Here is a 26,719-nt window from a genome sequence, read left to right on the forward strand (position 1 = left end):
CTTATCGTGTGTGTGTGTGTGCGTGTGTGTGTGTGTGTGTGTGTGTGTGTGTGTGTGTGTGTGTATGCACTACTGCCATTTTTGTGTTTGTGGAACATAGTACCCTCTTGGTCTCTTGCACATGTTCTCATTCTGATAGTGACTAGGTTATGACAAAAAAACAAAACTTTCATTCTCCTCTCAAGTCTGTTATTAAAATCAGGTGCTGGAGAGATGGCCTAGTGGTTAAGAGTGCTGATTACTCTTCCAGAGGACCCCAGTTATTACCAGCACCCACATGGTGGCTAACAACTATCCCTACCTCCAGTTCCAAGGGAACCAATGCCCTCTTCTGGTCTCTGTGGGTACTGCACACATATGGTGCACTTAACATATATGCAGGCAAAACACTCATCCACATAAAATAAAAATAATTAAAAAAAAATTCCCAAACCAACACACATATGGGAGGGGAGGGAGAAAGAGAGGGAAGAAGAAAGGGAGGGAGGGAAGGCGGGCACACAAAGGTAGCTGGCTGCACAGCATTAACATGTATGAACAAGAAGGCAGCAAATGCCGCTGGAACCAGGAGACTTCAATCTGTGAACACCTAGGGTAAATACTGGGTCAAAACATGGTATTTAAAAGATGTGTAAGATACATCTGGTTCTCAGAATGTGAGGACAGTGGGGATGGGTAGCTGAAGTAGGTGCACATCCAGGGTGACACTACCACGTTGATCAGTGGTGGATCCCTTGTCCTCCTAACTGAGCAGGGGAAGAAAGAGAGTTCTCAGTCCTTCCAGCCTTGGCATCACACTTAGTAACACCTTAGGAGTGCATGCAATTTGGGGCAATAAAATAGTCCTTATTCTTGAACAACTGTGAGACCCATTTCGAGACAAGATCTCTCTATGCAGTCTAGGTTCGCTTTGAACTTGAGATCCTCCTGCCTCAGTCTCCCAAGTGCTGGGATTACAGGTCTATACCACCACACCCAGTTCTGACACATATCTAAGAATTTCAAAAAATCATTACATTAATACCAAAAGAAAGAATTATATCTGACAGTTTTACATTTCCTTAATGCTAATGAAGATTCTTACACACACATTTCGTACTCAGTATTTTCTGGATTAAAAAAAAATCAACAAAGCAACTTCTATATAATATACAAAACTGTGTTTTGTCTCAATCTAAACCCAAACACAGTTGATTAAACAGCTGTGCTTTCTCTTCATTGAGAAGAACAAATTTGTTATTTGTGGGCATAAAATCCTCCAATGGCACCCTACCTCAAGGCAAAGCAAAAGTCATTACAAAGTCTGTAAGGCCCTGTGCTGCTCCCCCAACTTGCCTCTGGTTGTCCACTCTGAGAGCAGTTCTAGGTCAGGGCAGCCCTCCTTGATCACTGCAAAGGCATGCACCCTTCTCCACAGCTCCATCCTACTCTGCATTCTCTGTTTCCTTGCTGCCCATCTTTCCCCCCAGAGCACCTATCCTTCTAATCTTCTGTGGGATTCACTTCTGTGTTACTTCTCTTTTATCCACTTGTATCACTTCTCTTCCCAAGTAGACTGGAAATGCCACAAGGGCGGGAAATTTGGACTTTAAATTAAAAAAAAAAAAAAAAAGTGTGTGGGGTGTGTGTGTGTGTGTGTGTGGTGTGGTGTGGGTGTGTGGGTGTGTGGGTATGGGGGGGCAGTTCCAGGGACTGAACTGAGGTCATTAGGCTTGGCAGTAAGTACTGTTACCTGCTGAGCCATCTCACTAGCTCACCTTTGGCTTTTTTTTGGCTTACTGCCTTATCCTCATTGTCTAGAGTTGTACCCAGCACAGAGTAAGTTCTCGATAAATACTTGTAGAATGAATAAATTTTCTCTTAAAACAGAATCACATAGAATTTCCTTTTGTTAAAGAAAAATCCTTTCCTTGTTTCATTACTTTTAATAAGATTAAAGCGTAAAGTTTCACACCTCTACTCAAAATATGGCCAGTAGCCCTTGAGTATTAATAAAGCCCTAGGGGTTGGGGCTTAGTGGTTAAGAGTACCTACTGCTCTTCCAGAGGACCACAGTTCAGTTCCCAGCAGCCACACAGGGTGGCACATGCCACCAGTTAGATTGCCTCTAACTCCTGCTCCAGGGTATTTGAGGCCCTCTTCTAGCCTCCTTGAGCAACCCCCCATATACATGCTATTCATTCACAGATACACACACATGCCTATAAATAAAAATAACAAAAAATAAATCTTAAAAGAAAAATAATAAAACCCTGCTTTGTTAGGCAATTACATTGAACTGCCTCTGCTCTCCCCCTAAAAAAACTTGTGCTCAGATTCTAAGTTCATAGAAGCCTTTCTGTTTATATTTATCAACAAATAGAGCACAAAAAGTAAATAACCTGAGGCAGAATTGTTGAGGTCACATTTCAATATAACCCCTCAAAAACAACTGACAGGAATTTCAGTGACCACAGTTTATACCTTACATACCAATAGAAGAAGTTAAAAAATTCCTTAAAAGTTATGAATCACTGTATAATTGTAAACAATGACTAAATACAAGACCACATGTATGTACAGTACAAAGGCATGCATTTTAAACCAGGATTATCTGGGCTGTTTTGCAGAAATTTTGTATTGCTATTTCTCTACACACAAGGTTTCACAAAATACCATAATGCTATTAGTCACTTGTCAGTTTTCCCTTTTCCTTATTTTGAGACATCTGCTCTTTATACTACCAGCAAGAATTCACTTTGACCTTTTGTGTAGTGTGAACAGCTAACTTCTGGAAGCCTTATCTTAAGCAACGAGGCTTAGGCACAGGAGATAAAATATTGTAAAGACTTGATTCATTCCTTTAATATCACTAACAGCTATTGAGGGCCTACCAGGTGATTATACTCCACAGAACAAATGATAGAAACACTTCACACAGATGTCCCCCTGCTATAGGGCATCAACTCCATGTTCATAGTTCAGCTACAACTCAAGAAGCCACCGTAACTTTCAACAATAAAACAAGCCTTGTATTTTATCTCCATGAAACTTCAGCATCTGGGGCCTCTCCTTTATACACTAACTACTCTTATACCAAAGAAAGGACAGAACCAGCTTGCCAGAGCAGCTGCTTTAATTAGCTGAGTCTTTCATTACACAACACTTGTTTTATTTAATATTATTTCCCAAATCAGAAATTAAAAAATATCCCACCAGGATGGCCTTCCAACAAGCTGAAAATTTCTCAACAGTGTCAGTCAATTTATGGTTTTGTTTGTAGTGCTGAATATGCAACTCAGGGCCTGGTACATGCTAGACAAGTGCTCTCTAAACTGAGCCACACACTTAGTTCTCAATGATGTTTACAGTGAACTCATTCTAGAATATTATGCTATGTTTACCTGCCAAGTCATAAAATCTTTGCATTTCCCCTTCATAAATTGTATTATCTTGGCTCTTTAGTCCAGTCCCTTATTTTACACAAAGTAAGGTGGATGCCCAAGAATTCAGCAGACTTGATGCTTGCTCTTCAGTTTGGCAATGTTCCTGCAGAGCCTTAACAGCACTGCCAAAAGGCTAAGCTATGTGCCATTTTCTCTAGGGGGGGCAGTAAGATGGCTCAGTCGGTTAAGGTATCTTCTGACCTCCACATGTGCTCCCTGGTATGTGCACATGTGTACATGCCTGCATACACATGAGCATACACACACACTAACACTCACAGTCAAAATGAATAATGTAATAAAAAATTCAAATAGGCCTCTGAGGTCATAGACCTACAAATTCTTACCAAATGATTCAATCCTCTCTACATCATCCCTCAAAATCATTGACCAGTTTCCATAAGCATCATATTTTAAAAAATAGCATATTTCATTTTAAACATTTAAAGTAGTATCAACTTTTGGGAATGACTTTTTCCTTTGATTTGGAAGTTTTCTCCAGTACCTTCATCTTATTGGTCCTATCTTCTATTCTCTGAAATTAGGAAGCCTGATGAATGCCAACTAGGCCCTAGTTCTATGCAGGAAGACAGTGACCAAAGCCCAGCCAAGCCTAAGCATTATCTTATATCATGCAATCACTTCTAAGACCCATGTCCTCCACAGATCCAGGCACTGCCCAAGTGATCTGCTCTTCCTAAAATTAGGCAGCCAGATACGACAGGGAATCACTCCTAGGTCAGGAGACTCTATCTTGCTTAGAGTACTGCATTTCTTTTCTTTTTTAATTTTTATATTTAAAAAAATATTTTATTTTTTTTATGTGTATGCATGTATTGCCTGCATGTAGGTAAGTGCACCCGTGTCGTGCAATGCCCATGGAGGACAGAAGAGACTGTTAGATCCCCTGGAACTAGAGCTATGGACAGTTGTTAGCTGCCATGTGGGTGCTGGGATTCGAACCCTGGTCTTCTACAAGAACAGTCAGTGTTCTTAACTGCTGCACTATCTCTCCAGCCCCAGGAGTACTGCATTTCTAATCATTAGCCTACAAATAAATTACAGTTGTCAGCACGTTGCATTGTGGCTTCAACTGAGAGTGTAAGGTGAGCAGCGTGGGTCTCTTTCATCCTGTATTCCAGAGGCTGACTTATTGAGAATGTGCTCCCCAACTCTCCTTGATATTCCTATGCTCTTCCTGTGTCTAAGTAATCATAGGTTCAGTTAGCTGATCTCTTGGCTGCACCTAGTATACGTGCAGAGAGAGAGGGTCTGTCTCCCTCACTACAGAAACCCATGTTTATCACAGCTGCTAAGACTCAAGACTGCGTAAATCACCCCTTCTACCACATTTCCAGGCAGAGAGCAGTTAACCTTTTCCCCTTAACTCAAAATTTGACACAGACGATAAATATAAAATCAGTAACTATGATTCTTTTTTCTTTTTTGTTTAAGGTTTATTGCTTCAAAAAAATTTAATACTTAAAAGGGTCTTTATGGAAAAATTTCTAAAGTTCCATAGATAATCAGCAATCCACAAAGTCCAAGGGGCTTTTGGATAGATTTTTTTTCAAAATCAGTATCAGAAAAAAAAAAAATCTCACTTCCCATTTAAAAAAAGCACACGCGTATTTGAGGCTAACTGATCACCACTGTGCTCAGTCACAGGGTGACAGGAAAAAAGGCACCACCATAAAAGGATTCTGCTCAGTCTCTCTTAAAGCAACATGCCAGGCTTAACTAACTTCAGTTTGGGCAAACACTGACTGCTACAACAGAGGCCCCAGCAACTCACTGATATGTAAGTACTGCACACTTTACTTTTTTCCAATTAAGAAATACTTTGAAAGCCTAAGTTTCAAGTGAAGGAAAGGATTCTATATTAAATAATTAGCTAAATATTCCCAGAAAAAACTGTATTATTAATATAGTTTAGATAAGTTACTTAAAATGCAGTGTTCCTATGTTTGAATGACCAGTTAAATGGCCCAATTTTTAAAAAGACATTACATCTGACTGTACAGCACGTATTTAGGTACAAAAGTCTCTTGATAATAGCATTTCTTAGGATAGAATAGCAGTAATAAGAGTTTCTGGGGAAAGGAGAATATTTTCTAAAGTGTTAGATACAAAATAGTATTTTCTGGTTTGCAAAAGCATTTTACCATTTATTCTCCTACCAGGAAAGATGATCTGTCAATCTGGGCTTCACTGCCCAGAAGCAAAGATCAACTGCTAATTAACTAAGTGGAAAATTAATATTTATATTATTTGATTTATATCATTTGGTGATCAACAATGCTAAATAAGCCTCCATATTTATATTCTCAAAAAAAAAAACCCTACAAAATAAAGAATTATGCACAGTGATTTGCCAAAATGTAATGTCCAGGTTGGGCGAGGTTGGTTAATAGAAACTACTAGCAAAATATAAACCATGAAAAGACTTCCTCTAAAGAAACTGTGATGTTTTCTGGTAAGAGTTTCAATCTTTAGGTGTCCCTCTGAGTACAGCAGAGTATAACAGTTAAGAGAAGGGTTCTGGGATCAGACTCAGAAGTGGGCTCCATTACTGTCAAGTTAAGTGGCCTCTTGTAGTTGTTTAACATGTCTGGCTTTGGTTGCTTCAGTTGTAAAATGGGGAGTAATACCAAGTCCTCCTAACACTGCCTTTCATAGTAAGTGCTAGAACACTGCCTACTACTTCCACTCTGCTCATTAGTCTACAGAAGGATGAACCCAATAGGCAGTTTCTTTGCCCTCTCATTCCTGCGAAAATTATTTTTCTTGAACTTATTTGAAGATCTTTATTTTCTAGACTATTGTATATGAAGATTTTGGGTCTATGGATGAGTACACATCTAAGTATGCTTTCTAGTATTTCAGAGCATGTTTTGTTTCTGGGGCCTAATCATGCTTTTTAAACCTAAAAGTACAAGATCACATGGCTCCACAAAGCATTCTTGCTCACAAGCTCATGTGTTATGTAGGCAGCTGTGGTGATAATTCCTTTTATAAATTACTTTCAGTGGGCTTCGTAGAGTTGATAAGTAGCATGACCAGTCACTTAGAATAAAAACTATAATAACTGAGTTCACTCCAGGACTTTCATACATGTATGATGGGCAATTACTAGATAATTAATGCAGGTCAGTCTACAGCGGTCTAGGGCACAAAAATCTATAAGGCAGGTTAATAGCCTTAACCCACCGACAGTAAATGAAGGAGTTCACAGAGACCTTTCTCTCTACCATGGTAAAAACTGCTGGAGGTGATAAAGGCTCTTCCGTGTGGCATGGGGCACAGATGTACAGTGTCCTCTTGTTGGAAAGTCTACCAGAGTCTCAAGTTTTGGTGCAGTAACAGGCATCTCTGCAAGCCTAAACTATGCTAAAATCCCATGCATAATTTGGAGGCACAAAGACTCTTAGTGTTCTGGAAGTGCAAAGTGAATAAAAGGCATATTGCTAAATACCTTTATCTATATATCCTTAAAAAGTTATAGAAAAATCAAATAGCATAAAAGTTATGCTAGACAACATCTTTCAATTGAAATTTCAGTCAAAAATATTTATTAAAATGCTGTTACAACATGAAATCTAAATTCATTTATAAAACGTTTACTTAATTGGAATGGCACTACACTCCTTTAATCCTAGCACTTGGGAGGTAGAGGCAGATCAGGAGTTCAATGCCAGAATGAATTCTTCACTGAAATCTACCTATCTCCCCTCCCTTCTTCCATCCCTTTTTTTCTTAGACATGAATGAGTTGGTAAGTTTGGGGATATCTTCCTGCTTTTACTTGTTTTCCACCTACTGCATCTTGATATTTTTGGAAATAGGAACTAGGGATAAAGTAGCCAGCCACTGTTCTGAATGTGATTTCTGGTGGAAACCAGCCTGAGTATAAACCCTGACACTTAACAGCTATAGCTGTGTGTTTAGGGCAGTCACTTAAGTGCTCTGTTGCTTGGTTTCACTATCTGTTGAGTGGGTGGAAATTGTGGGAGGATTCAGTTAGTGACGACTGGTCAGAGGCCCTGACTAGATGGGGTCATTACTGCTCATCAAGGGCTTACTGACCTCTAACAACTTTTTCGTGAGGATCAGCTGAGCTGAGATTTGGCTATTTCTTATCTATTGAGTAGTAGTTATCAGTCAGCTAGAGGTATAAAAAATTACCATGACACATCCCCACTCTCAATGCTTCACAGGTATGTGAGACACAAAACCACAACAACCTCAGCCATGCAGGCATTATTATAGCGTACAGCACAGAGCCCTCCCTGCCTTCCTGAGACAGGATAAGAGGGGGCCACAGATCAGGAAGCTGCCAGGAGCAGCTAATTTCTAAGGAAGTCTTACAGGAAAGTTGGGTGCTAAGACTGCAGGGCAGGGCCAAAGAGGGAAGAATGTCAGGGCAGAGATATTTGAAGAAATATGCAGTATCCAAAGAGAGGGAGGAATTTGGTCTTCTTGGAGTCAGGGCACAGAGAGAGCCAAGATTGCCAGTGACCCAGAGGAAGTGGGAGCAGGGCCTCATCATGAAGGAAGTTGTGATCATGAGCTTCCAGTCTGTCCAGGGCCTCTGGGCATCAGCTAAAGGGTCCTCAAGAGGAGAGGCTGCAAAGGTACTGCAGAGAGAGCAAGGAAGGAGGCCTGCAGACATTAAGGCAGCAGAAAAAGGATACACACACATGCAGGCGAAGACATAAGCATGGGGTGGTACAGAGTAAGCACAGAGCAGGGTTCAGGGCTAGAGGAAAAGACTGGCTAACCCGGGAAGGATGGAGCCCTGACCACCCACGTTGATCCCTGACTCAGAGAATCCTGAGCAAATGACTGAACATGACTGCAATTCAGTGTATCCATAAAATAAGACTTAATGTCCCTGCCTAATTTCTATGAGATAACAGATAAAGCTTGACACTCCCTTCATCTTAAAGGGTACAGGTGCCATGTTATTTCTAGACGTGTTCTGGACTTAGAATACTGAGCAGACCACACCTTCATGATAAAGGGTCTTTCTACTATGCTGTTAGCTATCTCAATGCAGGCTCCCACAAATCCTGCCACATGGAGACACAACACCTTCTTTACATGAACGCTATGGTGGCGTTTTAGTTTCTTACAGTAACATATACAGGACATCATCATCTCTAATAAGTTCCATACCTCTCTAGTCAGCATTAAAGCTCCTCAAAGCCACACAAGGAAACATTATTGAAAGGTAAAAGAAAAATAGCTGCAATATGTTCAACCAAACCATCACTCTCGCAGGCACCCTTCACCTTCCATCAGTCCCAAAAGACAGCTCTTTGCAGGTGAAGCCAGTCTTCCCTGAGTACCCACTGAAGTCAGACACCTGGAGAGGCACTAAGAATAAACTGCAGACTTGTGAACACCATTCTGCTCTGTCTTAGGGACTGTCTGCTTTGTGTCAAAATGATTACTAGAGACCTACTGAAAGACAGTCTGAAGCAGACTATGTCATAGGCTCAGCAGCAGTGCCAGAGAGCTAACGACATCTTGGGAAGCCTGCTCACTGTGGACCCTCAGTTCATCACACTTCCAAAAGCCAGAAAAAGGGAGCTACCTTCAAATGGGCCAACTACAATCAACTCCATCCTGAATATAAACAGCACAGTAGGGGTGGTTTTTTTTTTTTTTAGTAGGACCATTCACAGACAAACAGCACACACAGCAGCTGTTTCCTCAACTAAAAAAGGAGGTGGGAACTGCTGATTGAGTGCTGCAGGTCATTGGGCCAAACTCAGATGTCCCTCTTTAAACAAGAACAAGGAAGCTTTTTCCACATGCTCAACAAATGCTTATAATGCTTATAAACCTAAGTAAACAGAGAAAAAAGTGGTGTCTTCCTCCAAGGAGCATGTTTGTTATCAAGGGAACTAGACTAGCCTTAGGTACTGTCCTGATACACCTGTGCTGCTCAACCTTTCCTCAGTCAGACCGGTTCGTGTCACTCCAGGTAACCTTGCGCCTTCGTCTTCCCCCTCTTTTTCCAATCATTTTATTTCTCCCCCTTTTAGGCATTCTGCATCAATCTTATCTTAAGAAAATACCCAGAAGTGTATCAATAGAAACCAGAGAAAGAATTGGCTCAGAATCTGAGTGTAACCCACTGGGACTAGCAATAATAAGATACATAGAGATTAGAGATGCGTGTGCAAATATCTAAGTGTTAGTAGCATTAAAAATGAGTCTTTCTGTAGGAAACAGTATATTTTAAAATGAAATGGAGATTTTTTTTTAAAGGTTAAAAGCTCATTCAATTTTATGTCTTACAGGGTTTAAACTGAGTTCAATATTGTATAACTGTATCAATTCAACTGTGAACCTAAAAATTTACAACCACTTTTGAAAGATGTATCTTTGCTCTGGAAATTGTTATTAAATATGTTAAAGCTGTAATGAAATGCATCTAATCATGTGGTTATTAAATAAATTTAAAAAAAGAATTGGCTCATTCATGCTTTAACAATATACCCATAAATGCTACCTGTACCTCCATGTTTTTGATGCCTCCAGTGGTTGATGTTAAAAGTCTAACCTTCCTCTTGGTGAATGCCAATGAGTGTGCATTGTGAGCAAAGTCACCTCTAGACCTGTAAGGCAGATATAATTGACCTGATCTTACTGAGGTCACACTTGGCCTACTCAAGATGCTGCTAAAGCTGAATTTAAACAAAATTTCTGGCAATAACCCCCTTTTTATTTAAAGTGTTGATAATTCTTAAATATTAGGAGTAATAGTGATACTTCAGAAATTTTAAAGCAAAAGTCCCAAAACTATTATTCTAGTATGAACCAAATCTTTGATTATGGTTTTGTTTCTATTATGTATAAAAGATAAGAAAAACAATTATCCAAGCAAGAAAGTTAGGAGAGAAGGTGTGTGTGTGTGTGTGTGTGTGTGTGTGTGTGTTCTTTGAAAACTCACAAATGCTTTCATGTTGGTTCTCAGAGTAAATAGTTCTCAAGTACAAATTACGTTATAGCTTAGGCAATTTTCTTCAATACTAACAGATGGGTTTTCAGAGGACTTTTTTTCTCTCTCCTTGTGGCTAGAAAAAAACCTGTCAGTTCATGTCAACATGTCCGGTTATGCAAAAATGAAATGATAGTATCTCAAGAAATGTTGGCAACTGTCTTGACAATGAAATAAATTTTACAGAAAAACACACATAGGCCACTTCCAAGACTATAGGGGAAAATACTTGGGAAGATATTTTGCTGAGGAAGAAACTTATTCTTGTCCATGTTAGGAACAGAAAACTAAAAGGATCAAACATTCCATTACAAAAACAAGACTGTCTCCTTTCCTTAGCAATAAAATAAGAGAAAGGCAGATGTGGCTTCCAGGTAGTTCATTTTCAGGAGTAATAAGAGTTTTGGAGGTCACAGCACCTGTTCCTCACGAGGTTAGAGCTGAAGGACAATTTTATGCAGCACAGTTACTATCTACGCTCTCAGAGAAAAGGTCTTGATTCCTATCCTTAGTACATGGAGCATAAAGGGCAACCCAGGGGCCAATTACACCTTTTCATCAAAAGCATTCTTAAGGAAACTATAAAATGGTAGTATCAATAATACAGGAAAGATATAAAGCAAGAACAAGGATGCGAGCAAGGTAACAACTACCTTGTGAAGCCAATCCTCGGAAGTTGCTAAATATTTATCTAAAATGAACATATTTTGAAACCACAAGTCTCCTTTTCCTAAGACAATTTCTGATCAATCCCATTTACATGTCCATATTCTCCAAGTGCTTTCTTTGGCCAGCTCTGGCCTAACAGCGGTCAGTGAGAAGGTCCCTGCACAGTCTTCCTCTCAGAGCTGGCTTTCCTTGCCCATCTACTCTGGGGAGGATAGGCCACATGTGTTTGTGTGGTCTGTATTTTGAAACTACAAGCTCTCAGTTCTTTAAGGGCTCATGAGACAGCTGCCCCTGAAAAGGACTGGAAAGCACACCATGGAGAAGGATCTAGCATGACCTTTAACCTCCCATACCCGTATGAGGTTCCTACATGACATAACTTAATGGTAGTAGGCATAGTAAATTAGTGCACAAATCTAAGTGACATGAAAAAGCAAGCTCTGGAAAGATGTCAGATGATATGGCTTCTGCCTGGAGCTAAACAAAATTTCCACCTCATTTCAATCAATTCATGTTCAGTATTCCAAATTCAGGCTATACAGACACAGTCCCCAATCACTTATACAATATTATGTTCTGACACACATCATATCCAAGCAGATCTGTGTGTGTGTGTGTACACATGCGAACATGTGCATTTATATTTGCTTTTTCTCCCCAGAGTAGCAGGCCATGTAATCTGCTTTCCTTAATAGAACTTCCTGTGAAAATAGTCTTCTAAATTGCCACTTTCATATCATACCCTATGGCTATACCATAAACATTTTACAAGTTGCCTAATGAAAGACAGTTGATCTGTTCCACAAGTTTTCACTTATATTATAGTTAATACTGTGTTGAATGTTCCCATACCAGAACTGTTTTGAAACCTCTGCCATGCTTAGCTGTATCAGATGCTATATAGTCGAGTTCATCTGGGGACACAGCCAGGCAGCATTTACAAGCTGACAAACAATGGCACCCTTTTTCTCAGTCTTACACTGAAGTGACTATCCTAATCCTTACAACAGTGATCATTAACATGGAGATTCTACTAATTCCATACAGATTTCTTTTGCCATCATTTATTTTAAGGTCAGAGTCAATGAACATGCTTTTAAAAACTCCTCAAAAATGATAAGCTATAAATTTATATCTAATTTTTTTTAGATTTTTAGAAAAAAAAAAACATTCTCAAAGAAATTATAAAAATATCAGTGAAAGTTGTTCTAGGTGCCTCTTCCTCAGCTAGAACCCTTGACTAGAAATTTCACCTCTCCCCTAGTCTAGACTTCATTCCTGAAAACAGTCTTTGCACAGGAAGTTCTTCCCAAATAAATGGTTTTTTTTTCCCCACTTTTTTTCACAATGCCATTTCTATAACCTCCTAAGTAAAGATCAACTGCTACAGAGCAATGTGATCTGCTCAATGATGACTTTCTCAGTCTTTAGACTACTCGGATGACCTACTATCTGGGTCAATTTGCAGACATGCTTCTGTCCTCTGTTAACTTTAAACAACGCTGAGCAAGTCTTCAGTCTTTAATTTTTTCATCTAGTAACTAATCCAAAGAAATGTGTAAGATGTCTAATTATGACTGTGGACTTGCCAATTTTTCCTTTTAATCAATCAAAATTTGCCAGCACACACACAATTCATGATTATCTTATGTTCTTTGTGAACTGTTCTTAACTTCTGCAGTGACCCTCTATTCCTATTAGTGCTGAATTTGCCTTCAATTCCCTTTTTTTTTCCTGATACCATCACAGCATACTCTGTCATCATGTAGGAAGGACTTGGTTGGTATATATCCTCTCATATCTTTATTCTGAACCTTTCTGAATTACTTTGAGTTATAGTCTCTTCTAAGCAGCATACAGGTGAATTAAAAAAAGAAATCCAGATTGGTAGCCTTTCCTGTAACAACCATGTTTAATCATTTATGTTTGTCAGGAGCCATTTCTACCTTCTCATTCTGCATTTTCTACTCAGCATCCTCATTCTATCCTTTTCTCCTGTTGGTACCCTTCCTTCCTCTCAGAAAACAAGATACTCCATTTCCATCGTGTTTCTGTCTTGCTTTAGGCTTTATCTGTACAGCAGGAGGACTTATCTGACAATGTGATACTCAAGCACACCAACAGCACAGCTCAGTGCCAGCAAGCATCATTCTTTCCAGGTTTTTAGAATGAAGTGAGCAGAGACACAGTTCAGTCCATGCAGCAGCAGGCACAGTCTACAGACGATGTCTGCAGTCAATGCTTTCCATCAGAGCAGTAGAGTCCTTTTCTTTTAAAACACAGCAGCAGCGCCACAAGATACATTGAGAATTTTCTTTTGTTGGCTTTCACATGAGATGTGTAAGATAGTTTGTTTACACAGAAACAATTTTTCTTTTAAATACAATCTTGAGATTTATTGCTCAGCTTTCCCACTTTCATTGGCATTCACCCTCTTACATGGAGTTTTACTGCAGGGAATTTTTCAAATGTCCAGTTTAGGACTTGAACTTTCTGTCTTAATCTTTAAGCAATTCAAATGTGCGCCAAAAGAGTACTATGTAAATCATGCAATAACACACTGGAATACTGTAGAATGTCTATCCAACACACTGGAAAACTGTAGAGTATCCATCAAATGCCCACATAAAATCTATGGACATAAAAACAGATAATTACACTGGCATGAAGATTTATTTACTACAAAGTCAGAGCACAAAAAAGCACTATGACGTTTCCTACTAGGTACAATGAATACTGTATGCTTGTTTTAAGCTTTGTCCTCTTCTCTCTCACCAACAATCTCACACATGCAAGGCAAGCATTCTATTAAAAGCTACACTGTCAATACCTCTTACTTGTTCTTTACTAAGTTGCCCAAGCTACCCTCGAACTTGTGACCCTCTTGTCCAACCTCCAGAGTAGCTGGCATTACAGATGTATACCACTAATTATCTTTTTCCTTTTATTTTTCTTCTTTTTCTCATTTTCGTTAAGACTACTACTTTTTTTCTGTCTTTTTTTTCTTTTTTTCTAAAGAAAGCTTAACTTTCAGTTCCTAACATGGCCCAAGCTTATTTCTCATACTTTTTAGGTTAACACAAATCAGATCACTGTGGTAAGTTCATATTTCACTACATGTGTGACTGATTTCATTTCCTGGCACTGATATGAATTTTGGAAGGAAAAAAAAAAAAAACTCGACCTAAATTCAATTTAAAACCAAAGTTTCAGGCCTATCTAAAATGTGGGGTACTTTACATGATTTTATTCTTAACCACACAATGATTCAGAAAAAGGGGAATTTCTGCCTAAAAAATTAGTGAATTCCCTCCTGTCACAAAAAATGCACTTGACCTATTTAGATGGTTTATTTTCTTTGCCAGGGTTTTGCCAAACCCACTAACTATAAAAGTAAATAAATAAATTTTATTCTTGGTTTTTCCTATTATCATAATGTAACTATATATACACATATAAACACATATATACACATAGATCTATAAATGACTGAACACATTACTTTGAGTTAAATGCTTCAGTTAACAGTCACTACTTGTTTTTTCTTAGTGACTCTGACCACCACTGCTGGAGAGAGAAATGGCTGACAATTTTACCACGCCACTGGCAGCTCTTCAGGGAAACTACTGCGATCTCTATGCACACCACAGCACAGCCAGGATATTAATGCCTTTGCATTACAGCCTTGTCTTCATCATTGGGCTAGTGGGAAACCTGCTGGCCTTGGTTGTCATTATTCAAAACAGAAAAAAAATCAACTCGACCACCCTCTATTCAATGAATTTGGTGATTTCTGACATTCTGTTTACCACAGCTTTACCCACGAGGATAGCCTACTATGCGCTGGGCTTTGACTGGAGGATAGGTGATGCTCTATGCAGGATAACTGCTCTTGTATTCTACATCAACACGTATGCAGGTGTGAACTTCATGACGTGCTTGAGCATTGACCGCTTCTTTGCTGTGGTGCACCCTCTACGTTACAACAAGATTAAAAGAATCGAATATGCAAAGTGCGTGTGCATTTTTGTCTGGATTCTAGTATTTGCTCAGACACTCCCACTACTCATCAACCCTATGTCGAAGCAGGAGGCCGAAAGGACTACCTGTATGGAATACCCAAACTTTGAAGAAACAGCCTCTCTCCCCTGGATTCTGCTCGGTGCATGTTTGATAGGATTTGTGCTTCCCCTCATCATCATCCTCATCTGCTATTCTCAAATCTGCTGCAAACTCTTCAAAACCGCCAAGAAAAACCCACTGACTGAGAAATCGGGGGTGAACAAAAAAGCTCTCAACACAATCATCTTCATCATTGTTGTGTTTGTTCTCTGTTTCACACCTTATCACACTGCAATTATTCAACACATGATTAAGAAGCTCTGTTTTCCTGGTGTTCTAGAATGTGACCAAAGACATTTGTTCCAGATTTCTCTGCACTTTACAGTATGTCTGATGAACTTCAACTGTTGTATGGACCCATTTATATATTTCTTTGCATGTAAAGGGTACAAGAGAAAAGTCATGAAGATACTGAAACGTCAAGTCAGTGTATCGATTTCCAGTGCAGTAAGGTCAGCCCCTGAAGAAAATTCAAGAGAAATGACCGAGTCACAGATGATGATACACTCTAAGGTCTCAAATGGAAGTAAAAAGGACAACATCTTGGACTTCACAGCAAAGCAAGTTGTGTGATGGACTCCAAAGGACTTCTCTTCCAAAGGAAAATGATGGCTTATCTCCCAATTAGTATTCCTTTTAATTCTCCTCACTGGGCACTATTTCCCACTGCCAACTAATGGAGATACACATCAGCTCAAGAGAACAACATAAAACAAGTTCTACTTTGTAAATGAAATATTATGTATAAATGGGAGTAATCTTAACAAGTCTCAATGTAAAAAGAAATGTTTTATGTTCTTAAGAACTCAATCATTACTATTTCCTGCCAATAATTTGGCAAAAGGAAAAAGACTGATTCCACTGTATACTGTCAGTGTAAAAATGTTAATATTGTAATATGGTTTTGATAACATATTTCTTAAATCCATGTTTTCCATTTTAGATTTTTTTTCCTTAGTAATATTTTCTGTTGTTTTGTTTTGTGATACAACTGTTTAAAGAACACTTTTTTGGGAATAAAGAGCAGGAATATAACAAAAGTACTAATATATCTCTCAATGCTTACTTTAACTAACAGTAGAAATTCGAAGTATAATTAGCAACGGGTTGATGTGAAAAGCAATGCTATAAATGCTGATGGTGACAGAGTCAATGAAAGCATCAAGTTTTTCCCCTCATAGCGAGCATAGTAGTTTTGGACCACTGCTCAGAAATGTAAGGATATTTAATAGAGATACCCAATGAAAGAAATGTCTACTTGCTAAATTCTTCTTGGAAAATAAAAAAAAATCATTCATATATGCTTGCGTTTCCTTGGGTCTTCAGGGGCTCATTTCTTTTTCATTCCCTGGTTGATAGTATCTGGCATGTACATCTCTGGGTTATGAGAAGTGGAGGCCGTGAGGGTTATGGCTGTAATTGCAACTTGCCTAAACAATCAGGAAGTAAAATGCAAATTTATAAATTAAGAGTTTTCAGGATTTTTTTTTTTTCCATTTAAGGCAGGGTTCACTACATAGACCTGGCTGGCCTGCACTCTCTATGTAAAGAGGCTGGCCTCAAACTGGTGAATGGCCCTTCTTTCCTCTTGCCTCTCTAGCACTAGGATTACAGGCGGGCTCCATCATGCCTGGCTAGGATTCTTTATAACATTATACACCTGTTCAAATGAATACCTTAATATGAACATCATGATCTTTCTAAGTGCAGTCAATCTGTCTGTCTGCTCAAATTTGTTTTGCCCCAGCCCTGAAATTTCCCCAGCACAATATCTCAAGTAGTAATGATACCAATTTAGATAATATAAAATAAGGAAATAAAATATGATATCACTGAGTTATAATTTCAATTTTTATTGAGTTATATGCCCTGGATTTTTTTTCAATTAACCCATTTTTATTTTCTTTTTTAAAAAGAGTTTCACTATGTAGCCCAGGATAGCCTGGAATTTGATATGTATCCCAGGCAGATCTTAAACTAAAGATCTTCCTGTGGTGCACACTTCTAACACTTGGGAGGCTGAGGCAGGAGAATTGCTGATAGTTCAAGGCTAGCCTGTACTACATAGTAAGTATCAGCTAGGGCTACCTGGTTCAAAAGGCCCTGCTTCAAAAAGAAACAAACAAAAAAACTCCTTATGTTAGCTTCCTGAGTGCTAGAATACAGATGGGTGCCACCGATGCCTAGCTTGGGAAATTAATCTTTATGACCACTACAGTAACTTTACTGAGCACAGTTAAGATCCACATTGTGTTAAGTTCACAAAGCCACCTGGCCTTAAAGCCAGTGACAAAACATGGGCTGGTCTGATAGAGAGAAGTGGGACTAGGCATGTGGATTAGGCACAGGGAAGTCTGGATCTTGCTCCTTTCCTTTACCCTATCTATGAACTTTCCCAAGAGAAATATAAGAGAGTAAAACAATGAATTTTGTTCAGGATGGTACTTAGTGATCTGAGTCTCTAAAAAGAAACCATCAGTAAAAGAAAATCAGAAACAAAGTTTCCTCACTTCCAGAGCCCTCTTTTATTATTATTATTATTATTATTATTATTATTATTATTATTATTATTATTTTTGGTCTTTTTGAGACCAGGGTCTCCCTGTAGCCCCAGCTGGCCTTGAACTCACAGAGATCTACCTGCCTCTGCCTCCCAAGTGCTGGGATTAAAGGCGTGCGCCACCATGCCAGGCTCAGAGCCCCCTTTTAAGGCAAGCTAGTTCTCATTCTATGGCTACAGTGGAACATAGAGCATCACACATATGAGACAATACACTGCCTCACATGATGACAGGGTGCTAATCAGGTCAATTCTGTGATCATTCGAACCAGAAATGTGTGCAGTGACAGCTTACAAAGGAGTAACATATTCTTAGGTCTGTTAAGCTCTACCTTCTCTCTCCATCTTACCACCAACTATATCTTATCAGTAGCATACTGACAAAAAGGCAAACTATAAACTTTTCTTCAATATTAAACCTTTTAAAATCTATAGTCCAGTCAAGTTAGTTATTAGCTCCTTGTCCAAAGGCCTTCACTGCTTATTTAAGGCAATTGTGCACAATGAACTTGGATAATATCTTCTTGTTTTTACAATCAGCTTTACTTTTATTTCCAGCATATTCCTTTACCAGTAAGCGATCTTGGAGCACAGGGGCATTACTGGATAGTTTTTGTATTCTATGACAGAACAAAAAAAGTGAGCTTCTATAATACTGTCTGAAAATCCCAATTGTCTACATATTTTCTACAAGAATCAGATGGCATGCTAGGAAGTTAGACAGTAACAGGGAGCTAAAAGAACTTATCTAGGAAAGCAAGTAGATATTCAGCAAACCTTACTTCTCTTTCATAATCTCATTTTCAGTTCTAAAATGATCATTGGTTAATTAAAAAATTCTCAAAGCTATTCAGTTAAATGCACTGACTATTCAGTGACAGCTGTAGTTTGAAGAGCTCAAAATTTACAAAATAAGTCCATTTTATTTACATGTTCTTCTTTTCCATAATTCTGTGAGCAGGATGAGAAGACTGTTCACACTAAGTGCAGAAAAGGGAGCTGGTCAATCAGCTGCAGCATCCAGAGGGTAGCCCCAACTCCGTGGCTTACCCATGAAGGGATCACATGGACATAAAAAAAGGCATGAAAGAGGGGCTGGAGAGATGGCTCAGCAATTAAGAGCACTGGCTGTTGTTGCAGAGGACCCAGGTTCAATTCCTAGCACCCACATGGTGGCTAACAACCATCTGTAACTCCAGATCCAGATGCCCTCTTCTGACTTTTGCAGGTAATGCACAACGTGGGTACACTTACCTACATACAAGCAGTACACTCATACCCATAAAATAAAATAATAATAAATAAAATGTATTTCTTAAAAAAGACATGATGCCATGCTATGCCAGCTTTGAGAGGACAAATCACTCAGCACCAAGAAGGTTACAAAGTCAATGGACCACAGGCTTCATGAGAAGTAGGGATTTGTTTGTATGTACACTGAACCTGGCACAGTGCTGGCCCACAGAAAGGTTGCAAATATCCACTTAATTGAACAGCACATATTCTGCACTATTACTGATACTGTAAACCCCTACTCAGCTAGTTAAATTAATTTTTCAATGAAAAGAAAATACTACAAATGATGGATGATATATGAATATGTGTCCTAAAGAAGACTTTGCAATTTAAGCTAGATATAAGAAAAATGTAGCTCATTAACAAATCAATGACAAACTAGCATGATCTGCTTGGAAACAATTTAGTATTTCAAGAGGCATGGGCAGTGGTTCTCAACAGCCAGTAAAGGCAGCTTGTGATTTTAAAAAAGGGAAATGTCAATCTTAAATTAGCCCTTAAAACGGTCTATTTTGGTAACTTCTCAGCCTCCTGTAATTTGTTATTCTCTGCAAAGCTAAAAACATTTGTTCATTAACTATTCAGGTGAACAACAAGAAATGAGAAGCATACAGATCAGACGCAAGGAAGGACAAGAGGGCTCAGTCCTTTGAACCTAGGATTACTGAGTATTCACTAGAGGGCTGCCAATTAAAGTTGTACAGCACACTTAGAAATGACTGATGGGTTAAAGAAAGCCCCACATTCCCATTCATTTAAAACTTAAACGAGCTATGAATGAGCATTATTCATCATTTACTATGGCCACTTCCCAAGCACATAATTACTAGGCAATTGCTCTGCTAAGAGCCCCACTATGCTGATGAGGAAGCCAGACACCAAGGCCATGTGGAAGATAAGCCAGGATTTAAACTCAACCTGTCTCTACTGCCGCCTGACTTGAACAATCCCATGCCACTGCCTACTAGACATGCTTACCCAGAGCTGTTCCAGCTCCTTCTCTCACTTGGGCTTCTGGCCTCCATTTCCTGTGGCTTTCTGTGTTTAGGACCTTCCTCTATCACCATACCATTTCCTGGAATGGCCCCCTAGTTTCTCTGCAAACCCCACCTTTGGGCTCTCCATCACACATACCTGAATGCTCTCCTCTATCATGAGAGTTAAGTGGTGAAGAAATCCCTGTTGGAGTTTCCTTCTCTTGGGCTTCTCTGCTCATTTTTTCATTACCCCATATCACCAGCCAAGCCCAGAAGCTGGCTATCACACATCTAAATTATGGCCAACTCTTCCCTTTGGGCACCTCAACTAGAGTTAGAAAATGTTTTTTTTTTTTTTGGGGGGGGGTTGTTTTGTTTTAGGATGCTGTCCAGAAAGCCAGCAGACTACACTATTAATCTAACCTGTTAACTAACAGCTAACAGAGCATACTATTCTAAGCGCTCTGCTCCTTCAAGCTTCACACTAGTTCTGTGAGGCTTTTTGGGGTGCTGGCAATGAAAACCAAGGCTTCAAGCATGCTGTTTAAGTGTGCTATTACTGAGGTAAACCCTCAGTCCTGAGACTCAACTTAACACTCCTGTGTTCCATATTACAAAACTGTAACCTGCTCAAGGGAAAGGGAATGGCTTGCTGAAAGTCGCAGTCAGCAGGGGGCCCAAGCTCTGATCTCTAGCTGTCTGCCTCTGGGTCCACACTCTCAATCACTACATTTTCCCTCTTAAACAAGTAGAATTATATGTCCCTTAGAGAGCCTTTAAAAAGATACTGGGCTGGAGAGATGGCTCAGCGGTTAAGAGCACTGACTGCTCTTGCAGAAGACTCAGGTTCGATTCCCAGCACCCACATGGCAGCTACGAACTGTCCTTAACTCCAGTTCCAGGGGAATCCAAAGCCCCCTTCTGATCTCTGCAGCATTGCAAGACATGGGTGCACTCACATACATGCAGGCAATATACTCATACACATAAAATAAAAATTTAAAAAAAAAAAAGACACTGCTCACCTATTAGTCTTGAGTACCTTTGAGGTACTGGGGAGGGGGGTTGCACATAACTACTGCTGGCCAATGGGTGGGGGGACAGTGACATAGGTCATTCCCAGGCTTAAACATGAGAGAGGAGTGAGGGATGCTCTTCCAATTCTTCTTTCTTGTCACAGAGAAGGCGCCCCCGAATGAGTAAGCACAAAACTCCCACTCTACACCACATCTACCTGTGTCAGACAAAAGCATGTCTAAGAAACACATCATGTGTATTAAGCCCTGGGATTCCAGGAGTATTTGTAGATGCAACATAAGCTTGTCTGTTCTGATTAATACAGTGTTTAACCTACTTGGACTGAAAAAAGGGGGGGGGGTATAAGGAAAGAAAACTGTAGTCTCTATCCAATTCTGGTTCCCAAACATGCTCTTCTTTTAAAGGCACGTCTATTGGATCATTTCATGCTCAGTGACTGAGACGAGTTCCCCATGGTCTACCACACCAAGTCCAAGTTCCTCTCCCATGCTTTCAAAGTCCCTCCAACCCTATTTCCCTCCATTGTTCAGTATGCACTTTGAGTCCATCTGGTTATTTCTGGTTACATGGTGCAGAGAGCACGTATTTGTTTTTCACTGGCTCTACTTTCCTGCCTCCTTCACTTACTGCTTACTCCTATGTCCAAATCACAACTCCTCCTTTAATGCTTGTTTGATGACTCCAAACCACCCATCTTCCTTTCTTCACCTGAATGACAGTTTATGCCCATAGCTTGAACTTGGTGTGTATTACCTCCCAACAAAGAAAGAAAGCATTTGCTAGCATGAACTGAGCTTGGGTCTAGCTGGCTCCGAACTAGCCCCATTCCACTCTGCCTAGTCTTTGAAAGCCTTTCTAGACCTCAGTTTTCCTTTCAGTGAAATAAGGCCTGGCTAATATGTAAGTTCTTTGCTAGTCATCATCTTCTATCCTATGGCAAATCATTATTTCATTCTTGAATTCTTCGGCTAAATGTTAAACTTCACTGACCTTCACTACTTTCTCTTCTAGATGGTTCTGAGCACATTCCACTGAACATAGACAGTGCTCAAAAAAACAGGCTGACTACAGGTCATAGCAATAGGCTTTACATTATATCAAGTCTGGGGGATATGAGGTTTTATTATTTCATGTCATCATGCATCAGGCTGCAAGAGATACCTCATACTTTGCACTGAAATATTAATTGTGTAAAATATACTATTTGGAAAGTAGAATAACAAATCAGGGTTTTGTTGTTTTTTTCATTTTCTGCTGACAACGTAAGAGGGATACCACTAGCTACTCCACTTCCTTCCACATATGAAATCGTGACATATGACTGCTTATATTTACTTACCTCTGATAACACATATTCAGACTTAGAGAACTCTCTGAAGTACTGCAGGTGTGAGGAAGGAAAGGGTAACGTGCATCGGAAATACAAATCACAACCGAGTTTTTGTTTCAATAGTTTATTTTCCTTAAAAACTTTAAAGACCTTCTTCTCTTCAACGGCACACTTCCTGTTGCTTCTTATTAGTAGTACTTTTTAGATGTCCTGGCTTCTTCTTGATAGTAATACCATTTCCATGTCTTGTCTACTGATGCCACTCTCTGGCTGAGGCCACATTACTTTCTGTCCTTCATGGGACCTACCATAATTAATCTAAAGCAAAAGCTCACATGATTTTTGGTTGGCTTTTTTTCCTTTCTCAGAGTGTGAGAACATTTATTTCTGGTTTCTATATCTCGTAAGAATGACTTTTCCCATGCAGGTTTTGAAAGAAAAAAAGTGTATCAGAATAAAACTGAATAGAAACTCCAAAAGCTGTTGACTCTTCTAAAACTACATAGTGAGTTCCAGGAAAGCTGGGGCTACAAGGAGACCCTGTCTCAAAAAAAAAAAGAAAAAAAAAAAAAAAAAGAAACATTTTGATGTGTTCCTGAGAACTTCGGTTCTACAATCTACCCTGAGGTCCCAGAGTAAAACTGTCCTTTCCAACACAAAGTAAAAAACAGTAGGGTTACTGCCCGAATGGGGGTTTTCAAAGATAAATGCTATATTATCACTTACTGGCCTATGACATAGTTAATTCGAGAATAATTAAAGAATTGGCTAGTGCTATCTTATTGTCTATTTTTCCCCTTCAATGGAGCCAAGGCAAGAAAAAGTCATGAAGTTGAATGTTACTGGCTTGTTAAAGAATAACTGTGGAGAGGAGACATTAAACCCACACATCCGACAGTCATGTGGCAAGAAATGGAAGCAATCTTTTCCAGACCACTCTGAAATACAGTGTATGACTCTGCCTGTCCCTACATTCTTTGGTGTCTGGAGAGACCCAGACTGCTAAATGTCAAGCAGGTACAGATTGTTTAAGGGGCACTGAAGGCCTTGACACACAGAATTTAGGAAGCAAATCGTTAAAGGACAAATGAGGGCAAGTGTCTCATTAGGGACTATCAAATTAGAAGTTTCTATGGTAGACAAAATACTAATAAGGCACTATTCTGTTTTTCTGTAATAAAATCTTAAACCATGGTAAGAATCATTTCTAATACATTCCCACAGTCTTGTTACAAAAGGGGTAGAAGCAGAAATCCAGGGTCAGATTTTAAAAGAATTGAAAGGGGGGGAGGGAGAGAGGGAGGGAGAGAATTGGTTGTTTCTGTCCCTAATTGTTGAATTGTGGTAATCCAAACCATGTAATAATGGGATGCACAGAAGCCACATTCATTCTAAGATCACATGTGAGGGAAGATGTGACATATCTTCAAGAAATCCCAGGAAGGGGTGGAGAGTGGAGACAAAGTCACCAACAAAACCCAGATTTTACCAAAACCCCACATGAAAAGATTAGTAGAGTTTCACATGCACATGCACACATACCCCCCCCCCGCACATATACACATGCATGCACACACATTTCAGATCTGGGTACACTGCTTTGTAAACCTGTATTTAAAGTAAAATTGAACAGTGATGTTTTTGATGGCCAGTCTGTTGGCCATGTTTCAGTTACAGATAGCAGAAACCACTCAAACTACTTTGAGTACCCAGAATTAGGCTCTTACAAAGTTACTGAACATGGTTCATGAGACAATCCAGGTGTGCCTGCAGGGATAGTCTCCTGAAACATGAGAAATGCCAAGGTCTACCAAGCTCTGCACACTGAGAAGAATAGGAAATTCTCTAAGTCTTGACAACAGCTATGACCTCCAGAGTCAAACTACTGCAGCTAACATAGAGATAAGGACATGGTCAGAACCACGCATGTGCCCTACTGGTCTGTAGAATGCTCCAAACGAGTACCTCACGTATTCCTGCCCTGGTTCAAGCTGAACCCAAGAGCTATGCAATTCTTCCACAGCTAGGATTCTGGGTGCAGGGGAGTCAAACAACAGAATGCCCGACTTTCCCACCTCTGCTTTATGGATAAGGACATTAGGAAGGCCCTGGGGCAGAAAATGCAGAAGCCATCTAGTGGCACCATCATCCCAGTCTAATAAAACAGGAGAAAAGTCTTGCAGAAAGGAGAGGAATGGCAGAAGACAAAGCAGAAGCAACAGCAGCCAGAGATGCTGTAACAGAATGCAAAGTCAAGTGGAAAAGAATTTCTTCGATCAGGTATGGTGGTGCATGCCTTTAATCCCAGCTCGTGGGAGGCAGAGACAGGGGGATCTCTTTGAGTTCAGGGTCAGCCTGGCCTACATAGTGAGATCCAGTCCAGCTGGGGCTACAGGGAGACCCTGTCTCAAAAAGACCAATGAAAAAAACAAAACAAAACAGAATTTCTTCAAGGTCACAGAAAAAAATAAATATACTTTCAGTAGAAAGTAATATTAAAAATTATAAATTAAAATTTTTGGTAAGGTAGGGCTGAAGAGATGGCTCAGTGGTTAAGAGCACTGGCTACTCTTCCAGAGGCCTGGAGTTCAGTTCCCAGCACCTACACAGCAGCTAACAACTGTCTGCAACTCCAGTTCCAGGGGATCCAATGCCCTCTTCTGACCTCTTCAGGCATTGCACACATGTGTGCACTTAAATACATGCAGGCAAAACACTCATACACATAAAATAAAATCTGGAAAAAAAAAAAAAAACCTTAACATTATGAGTTAGGTTACTCTATAGGGAAAAGAAACAAAAGAATAAAAATAAATAAATGGCAATGGAAAAATCTTTACTGTCACCACAGCATTAAAGTTAATACAGTATTATCCAGAAAGTAGTTGGCTTACCCTCAAAAACATCAGGATGACAAAAGACTGAGGAAAATTCAGACTAAAGAGTAAATGGCATACAACTTGGGGTAAGATGTGAAAGTAAACAAGACTGAAGACCAGATTTTGTATGTATGTGTCGCTTTTTGCTATGTAGGGCATGGTATGGACAATTGGCACATATTAATGGAATCATACATACCATTACATTTAGAAGCAGATGTCTGTAACTTGCTCTTAAATAATGCAGAATAAAACTAAGTATATGTAGAAAGAAAATAAGGTAAACATAAAATGCTAAAATTGGGGCACCTAGATTTAGGACATAAGGGGAATCTTTGCATTGAGTAACTTTAAAAAATATTTTTAAGTATTTTTAAAGTATATAACACAACTGGCAGTGTTTGGGAGACACTGAGGAGGAACACAGCTTCTCCTCTCTACTACATTAAAATAAAACCAACGGCTAAATGACTACAGTGTCTTGTAGTTACTGCTTCTTCAGCTCCCATTCTAAGGTGATAGTATGCTTTGTCTGGAAAATTCTTTTACACCGTGTGTTGTAAGAGTTGCAGCACCTGTACATCACTGCAACTGAAAGTACACACATGAGGCCTCAGTGTGATAAGACTGTCTAGTAAAGGTGATAGATCACTATTATGTAAATTGTTTTCAAACCTTAAAAAAAAAGTAGCATTAGCTGGGCCCACGTGGTGGTGCATGCCTTTAATCCCAGCACTCAAGAGGCAGAGGCAGGCGGATCTCTGTGAGTTCAAGGCCAGCCTGGTCTACATAGTGAGTTTCAGGACAGCTGGGGCTACAGGGAGACCCTGTCTCAAAAAGACCAAAGGGGGAAAAAAAAAAAAAGTAGCATTAAAGTATGCTGTCTAAGGGAAACATGTTAAGAATCAGGGAGACATGAACTTCTCCCCAGGGTACCACATAGAACAGCTATCACTCCATGACTCAGTGGAGCCTCAGAAACTCAGCTTTCCATAGAGAATAATGTGTAGTAGAGCAGCTACTCCTTTGAGACCAGTCAATACTCCATTAAATCAAGAGTACACATAAATAAGGCTCATCTATTCAACATGGAATTATTGAGATTTTTCTAAGTTTGGGGACTGGGAAATAGCTAAGTTGGTAAAGTGCTTGTCTTACAAACATGAAGATCTGTGTTTGGTTCCCAAAACCCAGTTTTAAAAAAAGCTGGACATGGTGGTGTGTACTTGTAATCCAGCAACTGGGCATGTGGAGACAAAAGGAGCCCTGGGCCTTGCTGGTTAGTCAGTCTAGCACAAGGTGAGTGAGTTCATACAGTAAGAGATCCTGTTTAAAAAAAAAAAAAAAAAAAAAAAAAAAAAAAGATGCCTTTAATCCCAGCACTTGGGAGGCAGAGGCAGGCAGATCTCTGT

At 39.5% G+C, this 26,719-nt stretch overlaps 2 protein-coding genes across 5 annotated transcripts in view; one reads left to right on the plus strand and one right to left on the minus strand.

The window, feature by feature from the left end:
• Ubac2 (UBA domain containing 2) overlaps positions 1–26,719 on the minus strand; it is a 167,732-nt gene that overhangs the window by 69,150 nt on the left and 71,863 nt on the right. The gene's annotated exons all lie outside the window — the stretch shown is intronic.
• Gpr183 (G protein-coupled receptor 183) lies at positions 5,107–16,490 on the plus strand. Its single transcript, XM_008823562.3, has 2 exons — positions 5,107–5,226; positions 14,655–16,490. Exon 2 carries the CDS (start codon positions 14,685–14,687, stop codon positions 15,798–15,800), a length of 1,116 nt encoding a protein of 371 aa, XP_008821784.1. The 5' UTR covers positions 5,107–5,226; positions 14,655–14,684; the 3' UTR covers positions 15,801–16,490.

Source organism: Nannospalax galili, unplaced genomic scaffold (assembly GCF_000622305.1).
Source record: "Nannospalax galili isolate Female #2095 unplaced genomic scaffold, S.galili_v1.0 scaffold528, whole genome shotgun sequence".
NCBI classification, from domain to species: Eukaryota; Metazoa; Chordata; class Mammalia; order Rodentia; family Spalacidae; genus Nannospalax; species Nannospalax galili.

Coding starts and splice junctions, on each gene's coding strand:
- Gpr183 (XM_008823562.3), top strand. CDS start 14,685: ATGGCTGACAATTTTACCACGCCACTGGCAGCTCTTCAGGGAAACTAC.